The sequence below is a fragment of the Monodelphis domestica genome, chromosome 7 (genome assembly GCF_027887165.1).
Source record: "Monodelphis domestica isolate mMonDom1 chromosome 7, mMonDom1.pri, whole genome shotgun sequence".
Lineage (NCBI taxonomy): Eukaryota > Metazoa > Chordata > Mammalia > Didelphimorphia > Didelphidae > Monodelphis > Monodelphis domestica.
Genome location: NC_077233.1, coordinates 8,882,968 through 8,897,133, shown reverse-complemented (window position 1 = coordinate 8,897,133; position 14,166 = coordinate 8,882,968). Strand labels below are relative to the sequence as shown.

The 14,166-nt window shown below is 47.8% G+C and overlaps 1 protein-coding gene across 9 annotated transcripts in view; it reads right to left on the bottom strand.

Annotated features, from left to right (window-relative positions):
- CACNA1D (calcium voltage-gated channel subunit alpha1 D) overlaps positions 1–14,166 on the bottom strand; it is a 353,867-nt gene that overhangs the window by 66,489 nt on the left and 273,212 nt on the right. For 5 of the 9 annotated variants that reach the window (XM_056804160.1, XM_056804154.1, XM_056804153.1 and 2 more), the window contains one exon: positions 3,099–3,182. The exons of 1 other annotated variant lie outside the window; for it this stretch is intronic. In XM_056804160.1, coding sequence (XP_056660138.1) covers positions 3,099–3,182 — 84 coding nt within the window. Of the gene's footprint in view, positions 1–3,098; positions 3,183–3,440; positions 3,525–14,166 lie in introns of all 9 variants that reach the window. 3 more of the 9 variants (XM_056804161.1, XM_056804155.1, XM_056804157.1) reach the window with 1 other exon arrangement.

The window sequence follows — 14,166 nt, the reverse complement described above, 5'->3', positions numbered from 1 at the left end:
ATAATCTGTCTTTGGGAAGGCGAGAGCTAGCTATGACTCCTCACAGGCTCTTTTGGCCAGTCACAGAAGCCGCTGTGACTGGCCCAGGGGCACCCGAAACCAAGGAAAACAATTTAGATGACCCCAGTCCGTCTTTGGTACGTCCTGTGAAACTGAACACCAAGCGTGAAGGACCCAAAGACTGCATGGCCTTGAGTCGTGAGGCTGCTTTGACAAGAACGTCAACAGACAGACGTTTACAGATACTTGCCTCGACAATTTTCTAAAAATAAAATGAACATGAAAATCAATTAGGCAACAGAAAAGGGACGTCGGCAGAGTTTGGGAAAACGAGAGAATGGGTTAAGCACTAGGAACAGCAGGAAAACACTTGAAAAAGAGATCGATGGGGGTCCGGATCTGAGATTTCACTGCTGCAGGGAAGCCTCCGCCCAGCAGCAAAGTCCTCTCTAAGGAAGAGACTTAACCAGTGGCCCGGGCCATTGAGAGGTTAACCATCCGTCCAGGGTCAACCCATGGAGTCTGCCGGAGGATGAGTGGATCTGTCTGCCTTCCTTATCCTGGCTCGTGTTCTGGCCTCTACCAGGTGATGAGGGACCAGGGCTGGGGGACTTGGGAGTCAGGATGGCCCGAGGGGGACCCTGCCTGGGACGCGGACGAGCTGGGACCCCAAGCAGCCCCTGACCTCTCTGGGCCTCCGTAACCACATCTGTAAATGGGGGGGGGGGCTAGACTCAAGGCTCTCAGGTCACATCCACGCTCCTCTGACCTGTACGAGTCACAGGCTATTCTGGGAAAACTCAGAGTGCGCCTTAGAGTGGGGATCTGCACCCCCTTTTGGCCCAGGACCGCTTGGCTGTCCGGCTGCTAAAGCCTGAGGATGTCTACAGTGTAATGTGGGGGATGGCAAAGCCAATCCCACCGAAGCAAGGAGGTCGCTTTCCCCCCATCCACCCTGCATTCTCGAGAGACGAGGTTAAAGACTGGGGGGGGGGGCACTGTCAGAGCTTGACTGCTCTACGAACAGGAGGAGAGCCAGGAAACTCCTGACAAGGGCGACAACCCACTGGTGAGCCCCGCTCAAACCCAAGAGATGGCTCTCACACACAGACAAGGTAGACACTACCCAGTCCAACACAGTCCAACTCCCCTCTACTACAGCACGGGGCAGGTTCTGTTGTGTGACACACGCACGTGCATACCCCCCCACACACACTCAACAGAGGGCACACACACACACTCAACAGAGGGCACACACACACACACACGCACACCCCCAACAGAGGGCACACACACACACGCACACCCCCAACAGAGGGCACACACACACAAGTGCACACACGCACACCCCCGACAGAGGGCACACACACACAAGTGCACACACGCACACCCCCGACAGAGGGCACACACACACACGCACACCCCCAACAGAGGGCACACACACACACACACACACGCACACCCCCGACAGAGGGCACACACACACACACGCACACCCCCCGACAGAGGGCACACACACACACACACACACACACTCAACAGAGGGCACACACACACAAGTGCACACACGCACACCCCCTGACAGAGGGCACACACACACAAGTGCACACACACACACCCCCGACAGAGGGCACGTGGATCTCCATCCCCTCTTAGGACAGCTAGGTGGCCTAGTGGATAGAGCGCCGGACCCAGCGTCAGAAAGATCTGAGTCCAGATCCAGCTTCCCATACTTGCAGTACGGCCTGGGCAAGTCACTGCCTCAGTTCCTCAATGTAAACTGGGGACAGGAATGGCTAGAACTGCCAAGTGGGCTTGCTGTCCTAATCAAACAGGGACGCTGACCCAGCGCTTGGCCCCGGGCCCGGCCCATCGTCAGGCCTCCGTGCACGCCTGTTCCTCTCCCTCTCACATGCCCGGGAGCAGAGAGGCTGCGGGGCAGCAGAGACCACCTTGGGGCCGATGATAGTTCAGGCTGTCTTCCCTCACTGGGAATCCCCCCAGACGGCCCCCCTTGGAGGAGGCCCTGCACTCAGTGGCCCCTGCCATTCCCATCAAAGGCTCGACCCTCCGGGTAAGGTCCCAGGAAAGGTCACTGACGAAAAGGATAGGCTGCACAAGGGCCCACGGGAGACAAGAGTGGGGAAGGAGGCTAGAGCTGGTCATCCCCAGACCTGGGAGCTGGGCTGGAATGATCTCCCCCGGCAGAAGAGGAAACCGAGGTTTGGGGCGGCAAGAGCCTGGCTCAAGGCTGCCCAGCCCCTTAGCAGCAGAACGGAGGGAAGCCTACAGGCCTCCTGAACCCAAGCAGGGCCCCCTTTCCCCTCTCCAGCCATCTCAGAATAAGGCTCACGAGAAGGTTCTGCTGTAGATACTATTGAGGGAAGCGCCCTGATACGGAGACGCCGTTTCCAAGGCTTGTGCAGTGCCCCTGCCCTCACTGCCCCCCCCCCCAGACAGACAGACAGACAGATAGACAGACAGACAGACAGACAGACAGAAGAAGACTCATGCTCTGTCCTGGGGCTCAGCCCCAGGAAAGCCCACCCTGCCCACCAGCCACATCAGAACCATGCAGGGAGCCCCGCAGGGTCTCACTCTAATGTCTAGACGTCAGGACGTCGAGGAATGAAGCCAAGCACGGATGGGGCTCCTCATCCACGTGTGTTAAGTGGCGGCCCCGACCTCCCTCAGTCCCGGCTCGACAGCCTACGGAGCCAGCCAGGATGGCATCCCGGCGGTCTGGCGCCAGAGGCTTCTAGACGAGCCTCTGCTTCACCTCCTTCTCAAGAGGGCCCTCCCTTCCCACCCGTGGCAGGCTTCGGCCTAGCATCTCCAGCTGGGAATACGGTAGCTTAGAGGTGCCCCGTGGCAGACCCGGAAAGGAGGATCGTGAAATCCCCTTCAGGGCAACTTGGGAAGGGGGCAAGCCCTGTTCTGGGCCCTGAGGCTGCGGGGCTCCTGCCTAGTCTGGGGGTGGCCGGTCCTCCATGAAGACCACGCAAGCGCGGCCAGCTGAGCTCTGGGCTCCTGCACTGCCTGGGGGTGCCCGGCTGCGCGCTGCCGCGTGCGGGGAAGGTGCCACGTTGGCTACTTACATTCACTTCGGTGATAGCGATATCAACAACGCTACCAACAACAATTAAGGCATCAAAAGTGTTCCATGCGTCAGTGAAATAGTGCTGTGAGAGCAAGCGGTCAGGAGGCCCGGAAGAGAAGGCACAGAGGGGACAAAAAGAAGAGAAGGACAGCGTTAGAGAGAGCGGCTCCCCTTGGCAGGCAGGCAGGCCGCAGAGCCTGGACAGAAAGGGCCGGCGCTCACCGGCTGGAGCCGCCTCCTGGTGCACTCGCCACCTGTGACTTGTCCAGATGAAGGAAGCTGGGGGGAGGGGCGGGAGGAGAGGGGAGGAGGCAGAGGGGGGCCAGCAGTGGGTACTTACGTCCGCTTCGCTGAGAGCCACGTCTACAATGCTGCCGATAACGATGAGGGAGTCAAACGTATTCCAGGCATCACTAAAATATCCCTGAACAGAGCAGGCAGGGGCAGACATTTATGATCACATACCAGAGCGGAATGGCCTACGTGGGGCTCCCTGCAGACCTCTGAGTAGTGGGGGCCGGGGGGGGGGCAACAGGAAAACCAACAATATTGTCTACGGAAGGAAAGGCACGCATGGGGCTGTCTGGGTCCCATGTTCGAATGGCCAGCACCCAAGAGCAAGGGTTCTCTCTCAGCGGTAACGCAGCCCCTCCTCAGAAGGCCAGTGGAGTCAAGATCCTCCAACGCCAGGCATCAGGCAGCCCGGCCCCTCTCTTCTTCAAGTGAGAGGGTGCATGATACTTAAACCTCTCCCCGGTCTTTTTCCTTCCTATCTCTTGAGGCATCCAAGAGAGGACAAACAGTTCCACCCAAACGAGAGCCTTTGTTGGGACAGCCACTTCTGGAGCATCCCCCACCTCCCCAGCTCAGAGGCTTGTGTGAAAATTAAATGAATATACAATAACTTCAAATATTATATTGCATAAGATTTATTGATGGTCACTAGAAGGAAAGGAATTAAGAGGTAATTATTTAACAAAATAAAACCAGGTGCCCGGGGGTTCTATTTTGTCAGATAATAAGCTTTATAAAAGTAATCCTTGAAGTATTGGACATTAATTTAATTCTCACACCTGTCAGGGAGAAAGGGAATAAAGCTTTCTTTAGTAAAGGGACACTTGACTAGAGACTCTGCCGCTCTGGAGGGGATAGAAGAGACTTTATTTCAGGGTTTCCCCCCAGCGGGTTGCTAACCAGATCTGTTAGAATTAGAGGCTGAATCAGGCCTCCCCAAGCCAAATCCATCTTCCCCTTTGGCATTTCTCCTTCCTCTTACAGCCCCTGCCTCTCAAGGGGCCTGGCACTCTGATCTTTTCTTTTCTACCTTCTCTTATCTATCAGAATCTGCTTTTAGATAAACAGTCCACTTGGAAATAATCTTAATAAACGTTTATGTTCAAATACAACTAATAGCACTGCACATGGTGGGCACTTAATAAACATTTGCATGAACTAATTCTAGTCTACTAGGCTTCCCTTCCCTGAAGAATCTGCAAAGGAATTTCAGACAGCAATGCCAATTTAAAGAGGAAGACATTTGTAGTCAGGAAAAGTCTATTATTACACTGTAGAGATGGGGCCAACTCTCTAGGGGAAAAATTAGCTTATTCCCAGTTTCTATGGTTGGTAATCCCCGGCGGTCCCCCTGACCTCGAAGGAGGCAGCAGTGGGAGAAGGGCTGTCCATCACTCTACTTCCTTTGCTCCACAAGTAGGAAGCATCGAGAGAGCCAGCTCACATCAAAGATCAGGTATCACCAAGGCACGTGGGACTAAGCGTGGGCTAGGAAAGGCTCTTCTTATCTGACGCTGTTCCAACATAATCGAGGTCTTGGGTCCCCTGGGTTTGGTCTTCTTCTGGCTTCCATTCCGGCTAAGTTGTAGCATAGTTACAAATTGGCAAGAGGACATGGAATGATGCTTGGGATCCAGATGGGTATGGGCTAACTTCAGCCTCTCAAACTGAACCAGTCCCTGAGACCTTCCCTTCCTGCATTTTTCCTTTCCTATGGGCTCAACTCCCTCTCCCCCACCCCAGTCATTGGGTTCACTGCAATGACTGATCTCCCTGTTCAGTCACTCCCTGATCAGCCAGTCAACAAGCATTTATCCAGTGCCTACTATGTCTCAGGCACTGTGCTGGCCAAAGATACAGCTATATGGAAGGAAACAACCCTCGCTTCAGAGCTTACACTCTACTGGGGTAGACAAGTCCATACAAAACTATGCAGGAACATACATACATACATATATATATATGTATGTATATATATGTATATATATACACACATACATATACTGGCACACACACACAAAGTATTTAGCTAGAAAGTGGTTTTGGAAACAGGGTGAGGGCTCTTCCTCTTCTCCTCTCTTCTCCCTTCCCTGTTCCCCCACTCTTCTTTCCTTCTCTCCTCTTGTGAATCTTAAAATTTCTCAGACTCTACCTTGGAACATTTGGTTAAGGCTATTCCCTATTTTAAACACTGGAGGTACTTAGTCAGGAATGTATGTGAGAACTTTAAAATTACTCCACCCATACTTAGGCATACTTTAGGGGAAGATAAAGTTGTAAACTCCGTACTGAACAATGAAAAAGTACTTAACTCATACTTATAGTGAGGCAAAGCCCTTAAGCTAGGCCTATTTTTAGATATAAAACAAAAGGGTGCTAAGTATCAATGAAGGTTAAATTAATCACTAAAAGGGCAAGCTTAGCAAAGAGATGTGAACTTACTCAGAAGACATAATCTACCCAGAGAAGGTGAGAACTAAAAACTAAGAATGGTCAGTTCTTTGGAAAATGTCTACTGTGATTGGTAGATGTGAAAATTTAGGGGAGGTGACATATGAGAAAATTCTCTTTAAAAGGAGGTCAGAGGCCTCTGGACTTAGTTCAGCTTAGGAAGCTGAATTGGAGGTCTCTCAGTGGGCTCTCTCAGTGACTGAAGTTGAGGTGAGGAGCTGAACTGGAGGGTCTCTCTGAACACTAGAGTTTTGCTTGGAAGGATCTTGTGGTGAGTGATTAAAGAATGACTTAGTTTTCTGTCTTAAGGAGAAAGGCCTAGGCCATTGGCCTAGGCCCTATTTCCTCTTACTCTCTCTCTCTCCCTTTCCTTAATTCCTTAATTTGTATTAATTAAAATCTCCATAAAACCCAGCTGACTTGGGTATTTCATATTTGGGAATTTTTCCCATGGCGACCACTTATTTTTGATATAAATCAAGACACTAAAAATTTATCTTTGCAGTTTTGGCAATTCAAAGTCTTAAACCCATATTTTCGTGGTCACAGTTTATGGCAACCACTCTTTTGTCTGTAACACTCTCTAGTCTCTCTCCCTCCCTCTTTCCTCTCTGTCTCTATGTCTCCCTCTCCCACACCCACCTTTAGTGCTTTGGGCCGCTCCTCCTGACTGCCCTCCTCTGAGCTTTCTGTGGCTGATCCATGGCCTCTTCTTTTTTTTATCCTTACTTTCTGTCTTAAAATAAGTATCAATTGTGAGGCAGAAGAATGGCAAGGGCTGGGTAATTGGGTCTTGCCCAGGGTCACATAGCTAGGAAGTGTCTGAGGTCACATTTGGACCCAGGACTTCCTGTCTCTAGGCTTGCCTCTCAATGTGCTGGCCACCTAAAACTGTAGTACTCAGAACAGAACACACTGCCTCCTTCCTATAATCTACCCTTTTCCTGATGTAGTCAAAGATGGAATCAACCTTCTGAGCTGCCACCTCTCCTTGCTGACTCATTCTCAGAATGCAGACCATTAAACCCCCAGCTCTTTTTCAGACCAGCTGCTCTCTGGTCAGGCCTTGCCCCATCCTGTACTGATATCATGATGTTTTCAAATGCCAGTGTAAGGCTTGCCATTTAATCCTGCTCCACTCCGTCCTCTTAGATTTGGTTCTAGGACTCTAGTTCTTTCCAGGACATTTACTGGTCTCTTTGAGTTTGGTGTCATTGGCAAACCTCCCAGCTAGAAGGAAGGTGTTGTCCCAAGCAGGTATTCATTGGGATGGATTCCTCCTTAAATGCCACCAAGCCCCCCTGGGCAGGCCTGGCCCTGTGAGTCAACAGTCAGAAGAATTAAGAAGCTTGAATAAGAACCAAATCTCCCCTCCTTCTAAGGCAGCAAAGCTGCAGAGAATATCTGGAATCCAGAGCAGACAAGAGGTCCAAAAGGCCTTTAGATTATTCTGACTCTTCTCCCCAGTTTTCTTTCTGGGGAATTTTCAAAGAAGTTGCTGGTTGGGAAACTGAATGTGAGATTCAATCAATTAAGCAATCAATCAACAAACATTCATTAAGAATCTACTATGTGTCAGGCCCTTTGTTAAATAAGGATAAAAGACCCTCAAGGAATTTAAATGTTATTAGAGAAAACAACACATATATAGCTACAGATATTTGCTATAGGTAACTGGGTGGTGCAGTGGATAGAGTGTGAGGTCTAGAGTCAAAAGACCTGAGTTCAAATCTAGCTTTAGACACTTAGTAGCTGTGTGACTAGTTTCCTCAGCTTTGAAATGGGAATAATAGCATCTACCTCAGAGGGTTGATGTGAAACAAAAAAGATAATGTATGTTAAGATGCTTTGCAAAATTCAAAATCACTATATAGAGCCTAGCTATTATTATTATGATGATGATGATGACATGTTCAAAAGATGTAGCATACCAGGCATGTTGGCATCTGGGAAGTATGGTTGACATATTGCTATTGTATCATATATATTCATTTATCAGATACTCGGTCAGATCAGTTAATGATCTTTGTATAAGAAGTTACAGTCTAAAGGGCAACAGAATTCCTGAGCCGCCACAAAGGAGTAGCTCTCCCCTGGTCAAACCACATTCCTTTGAAAAGCACAGGTCAGGGGAATCTCCACCTCCTCTGATCTTGTCATTGTCTATTCAACCAATGTTAAGATCTATGCTATTCATTGATCACCTCTCAATCCACAATAAATGCTGGGGTACTTATTCCCTCTCTTGATTCCTGGATCCTCGGAGTTCTTATTCCCACGTGTTTTCTTATTTCTCTTGTTTTCCTTTAATTAATCCTCAAGGGAAAGCATTATAAGGAGAGAGCGCCTCTCCCCATATCTTTTAACTCGTCTTTGAGTCTTCATTTATCATCCATTTCCCTCAGGCTCCCTTCTCCTTCTCAAGTTATAACCCACAGGAAAATCTTTATATTACAACCGGAATCTCAGATTGTTATAAAAGATTTTTACATGTACAGGTGATTTGGGTGGGAATTAGAGAGGCTGAAGAAAGCTTCACGCAAACCTCTGAGGTAAACACTGAAGGAAGTTCAGAATTCGAGAAGGCAATGACGAGAAGGGATGTGTGTCAGCTAGGAGAGAGCATGAGGCACATGGGAAACAGAAGGAAGGACAATTTGGCTGGACTGGATGGGTGGGAAAGGATATAGAGGATCAATATCACAGGGATAGAGAGGCTGTAGGAACAACTTTCTGTGGGCTGCAAAGTGCCTTATCCTCCCCACAACCAAGGCAAGTTCCATTAATATCCCCTTTTTCTAAGTAGTTGGGGCCAGGCTGTAGAATCCCAGATGTAGAGCTAGAAGGGCTCAAAGAGGTACATAGTGGAGTCCAACCCACTCATTTTACACAGGAAGAAAATGAAGTGCAGAGAAATACTGTGACTTGTCTAAGGTCACACAGCAGGTTTCCTGACTCAGTTAAATGATCTTTTCAGGATTCCATGCCGCTTCTCCTCGAGGTACTAGAGAGCAGCAAGTTTACTGAGTGTAGTAAGGAGAAGTCAGGTCAGACTCATGGTTATGATCTTATCATTTTGGTAGTTAGGTTGACTTAGGCAAGCATTAGGCAGGGAGACAAGAAGCCTACTGTAAAAAATAGACTCGAATACAGGACTACAATCCCCACAAGTCCTTGCTCCACTTCCCCAAAATGCTTTGTAATCTCATGGAATTCTGAGGTGGGCGAGATCGAAAAGGTACTTAAACTGATTGCAAAGGCTTTTGAGGCTCCTCTTGGACTTCCGTTTTGGGGCAGACGTGGCTCTTTCCATAATGTAGGTGAGGTCTTGTCTAGGCCTCCCTGGCCTAGGCACGTTTTCCTTATCCTGTATTTTCTTTTAATCCTTAACTTTTAATAAACCTCTAAAAAATATAATACTCCTTGCAGAGAGAAACTAATTTCTACCTGCCTCAGTCTCCCTAAATTTTAATCTTTACACTACAGTCCAGGTGAAGGTGGAAGGCCTGAACTGTGAAGAGTCAAGGATGCTACTGAGGCTGTGAGCCTGAGTCAGTGGAAGGCTGGCAGTACCCATCCTTAGCTGATGCTTCTATTCTTTCAGCTTAGTTAGGAGGGAGCTCCTGGGTGGTCAAAACATGGAATATGGGGAAAGCAAAACGGGCAGGAGGGGAGTATGCCAGTAGCATTAGGAAACAGAGACAAGAAAGACTAGAAAGGCCCAAAGGAAAATGGGCATCTATGCCTGCCATCCTTCTGCCTCCAATTTAGCAGCCCCATCTGATTCTCTGGTACCCAGATTGGCCAATACTACTTCAGATTCTAGCTTTCAAATGCTGCATGGAACATGGAAGGGCTATCAATCAATATTAGTTTGAAGAATGAATAAATGCAGAATATCAGCCCTTTTAAGGCAAGGTCTTAAAAAGCCTTTTAGGCTTTTTCTTTGCATCAATACCTAAAGTAGTAGTATCCCATTTTTTTTTGCTTGTGCAATCCATCAGTGAGAATTTTTTTTTAGCTCTTCCAGAATCTGTGTCCAATCCATAGTTTTCTTTTGGACTTTGCCGTGTGTTGACTTTGCTTTCACTGTCCCCGTCTGTGTCTATACCTTGCTCTGACTCCATAAAAATCTTTAGAGTTGGGTGCTTTTTTTGTTCTTTGCTCATTTTTCCTATCCAATTATAGGTAGGTTCTGTTTTCTGGGAAGTTGGGCTACCCTCTTAAACTTCAGTCCTTCCTTGATTTACTCTGGTTTACTCTGCCATCTTGGCTCCATTCCTGGAAGTCTATCTAAAACATTTTTGAGCATATGCCCCCATAGTGCTAGACTCATTATTTCATTGGTATGGAACTCCTAGGGAAGGGTACTCCTTTCACCAATGCAGGAGAGCTCCTCCTCTCTTCTTCATGCCTCTCTGGACTCCACTCTTGACATCCAAGACTTCTTACTACAAACATTGCCCTCCACCACTGGGTCTACTCTTCTCTAGGTTAACCATCCTTAGTCCCTTCAACTAATATGAGGAATTCAAGGATTTCATGGTAGTAGGATGAGGATTAGAAGACCTGTGTTAGAGGGGGAGGGAAGTGGACAATTTGGATCTTGTAATTTCAGAAAACATATGTTGAAAATTGTTATTATGATGTAATTGGGAAAATAAGATATCGCTGAATAAAAATAAGAGGATCTGGGTTCAAATCTGGATTCTGATATTTGATTCTTATGATTTGGGGCAAGTCCCTTAGTCTCTCAGGGCTTCAGGTACCTCATCTGCCTAATGGGAAGATTGTACTATACAGTTTCTGAGGCACCTGCTGGTTTCAGATCTATGATGTCTATACCACCCTGGATAGAAACCAACCATCTAATTCAAAGGCTCTACTTCCCCACCCGGAGAATTTTGTTTCTTGTTCATTAGCTTCAGTGTTCTTTATCTGAATACAAAAGCCAACTGCATATTTCTCATCAAATTTCCTTCATCATCCTCTGATAGAAAAGATGAAGATGATGCTGTTGCCAAAAAAAAATGAGCTCATCTCCAAGCTCTTTTTCTTCTGTCTGGAAAGGGTGTTTTGCATTCTCCTAGGCTTTGATGCCAGGGTACACCTTGAGACATCAGTATTCAAATTTAGGGAATTATACTGAGTAGGTTTCTGGCGCAGTATTTCAGAGGTGGAGAATTAATCACCTAAAGGTCAGTCTATCGTGCTTCTGTCTAAGGATAGAACTGGATGTGATCAGTCAGCAAAATGAATCTATATGGCAACTGATCCAGAAAGTTTTCTTAATCCAGAGTGCACATGGGAACAGTAAGCCCAAATGGCTGTAAAAATATTACAGAGAAATGCATCAACTCCTTGAAGCCATTCATTCAAAGGGAAAGCCGACCTCTGATGAAGATGGCAACATCATTGGGACAGAGTGAGAAGAACAAATCATCTGCAGTGAAGAGGACATGGGTTCATTTCCCAGTTCTGCTATAGCTGCATCTGAGACCAGGCAAATCATTTCAACTTGCAGTTTGGATCTGACCTCTCCAGTGCCACCCAGTTCTCGACTTATGATCCCCTCTTTAATGAGGAAGTTCTCTTGGTGTAGTTGAAATAGCACTGAATTTGGAGCCAAGAAATCCTCCCTGACATTTACCAGCAATGTGATCTTGAGCAGGTCACACAGACCCTGTTTCCCCACATAAAAATTTTGTATCATGGTAGACAGGATTGTACTAAAGATCAGTGAAAATGTCTGCTCAATGCTTTGTTCTCTTGATGCATTACATAATTGTAAGCTATTCTGACCAGTGTTCATTCTTTTTAACTGTACATTTGATGGAGCTCAGAGAGGAATCATCCTGACACAAGTTGCGGTCATGCTACTAGATTATTTTTTAAAATGATTGTTTTGCAGATATTGGTTAAAATGACTGATTTCCCCTGTAATTGAACAAAAGTACCGACATAGTTTTACTGAAAGCCTCATTGTGCTGATCTCAGTAGTAGGCAGCAGGGGGGGTCATACATACTTCCTGTTCTCATGGGATTTTTTTTTCTTCTGCTATAAAGGCTGCTTCCCCCCCTCCAAGTCTCTAATTTCATATGGTTTGCAGGTCATGAGTGTCAAGTATGGCAACACCTATTAAAGATTTCCTATGTGACTCTGATCTCCTTGGAGAAGTCTCATATAGTTTACATGCTGATTTCAGTGGGAGGGGAATGCGTTTTTAGCTGAAGGATCAGAAAAGACCATGACAAGAAAGTGACGCTTGAGCTGCGGCTCGAAGGAAACCAGGGATTCCAAAAGACGGGCTAGAGGAGAGAGTCTGTTCCAGGTTCGGGGGCAGCCATCCTGCTGCTGCTCTTGACCATGCCCCCTTTCTACCTGAGTGTTGGTCTTCTCAGGGTTCTTATTTCCCTCGTTATTTCCTCAGCCACAGGAGTATGTTTTTACTCATGGCTGGGATAAGGCCAGATAAGGAGTTGACCAGTCTACGATTTAGCCAGTCTCCCTCTAGTCATTCATCAGGCTCGGGTCACCCTCTACTGCTAGCCAGATCATCTGCCAACACTGCTGTGTATCTCAAAGGTGACAAGAAGGGTCACTTCAATAGGGAGCCTGAGACATGGATGAGCTCCATGTGAGAAGGGCTCCTCTTGTATGACAGCTTCCTATCTTCTCCCAGTTCCTGGCCCTGTCCTTGACACGAAGCAGGTGCTTAACCAATGTCTTCTGGCTGATTTTCACAGGAGTACTACTAAAAAGTCACATTGCAAAGTTATCTCCAAACTCCGTCCTGATGAGGATGACGTGAATCTCTGATCAAAGCCCTCTTGAAAGTCTCCTTCAGCTGGGATTAGCCGGGAAGCCTCCGAGAAGTCCAACTTTGTTTCTGTCGCAGTTTGCCTTTCTCTACCCTCTCACAAGAAGAATGTGTCTGACCATTACAAAATCTATCCATAGCCTACTGCTTAAATCCATGCCCTTGGCTCCCATGCATTTTCCAGTCTTATTTCATATTACCCCACTTCCCGACGCCCCATTTCCGTCACACTTGTCTCCTCGAAGGCGCTCCATATGTGCATTCCATCTGCTGCTTGTATGCCTGGGCCGTGCTGCCCTCGTATCTGGAATGCACAGCCCCCCTCTCCTTTCCACCAGGCTTCCTTTAAGATTCAGCTCAAATGCCTCCTGCGAGAGGCTTTTCCTGATCTCCTCCAGGCCCCGTACAGAAATACCTGGAAACACACTGCTAAGGCCAGCTCCATGGAGAGCACCTCCATCTTCTCTGAATATGTCTTCTCTGTCCCTAGTTAGGTACATGTCACCTCCCCCATTAGAACATCGGCTCCTTGAGGGCAGGGGCTACTTTGATTTTCTTTGTGTCTCTGGCATTTGGCCTGGGGCCTGGCCCAGAGTCAGTGAACCTTTCATCATGCTCAGCCCAGCTGGTGCTGCCCCCAACATCGACCTCTTCCCATGCCATTGCCTCTACTTACTTGTATACATGCCACATGCTTCCAGGAGAGAGTAAGTTCCCTGAGGCCAGGGGCTCTGTTTGGCTCATGTCTCAATAATACTCAACAGGGTGGCTTGTCCATGGGGCCTTAATAAGCATTTGTGGTGTTTAAGCAAATTAAGTAGTGCCCTCCCTTAGTAAATAAATTCCTGCTTGAACAAAAGCTCCTATGACATTTTTAGGGCACTATGATGACCAAAGGAAGATGTCAGGAGCCCAAATCACGCCAAATTACCAATGGACAGGAAATAGTCCTGTTCACCCCACCTATGCCCATGCTGCGCCGCCCCCCTGCCCCCCCATCTTGGCAAATGAGAGTTCAAATGATGGATCTGGGGTTCTGCTCCAGAAATGCCTTTCAGCATTTGTGTCTCGTTCGCCCCAGTGAAGCAATGCGAAGGCACACCGTCCAGGAAGTCATCATCTGGGTGACTGTGAGCAGAGGTCACAGATGCTGTCTGTACCCCCTGCACCTCAGGCAACTCCACCCTGGTTTAGCCCATGAAAATGCTACAATGGACAAACTCCATGTATGACCCCATCCACTTCTCATGAGAAGCTGGTAAGTGTGGCCAGGGGGATGGACTTGTTTTCTTCAAATCTCTATATTTGGGTGATGAGCCCACTTTAAAAAAGGCAACAGGTTAATCCCAAATGGAAAGGGAGGATACAGGCATGACTGCCCTTAAGTCTAATATCCCTTCAAATACTTCCAGACATTTATCCCATTCTACCAAGTTGCCTTTTCTACAGGTAACATTTTCCCAGGCCTTCCACAGACTCTCCCATAGCCTGCTCTCCTGG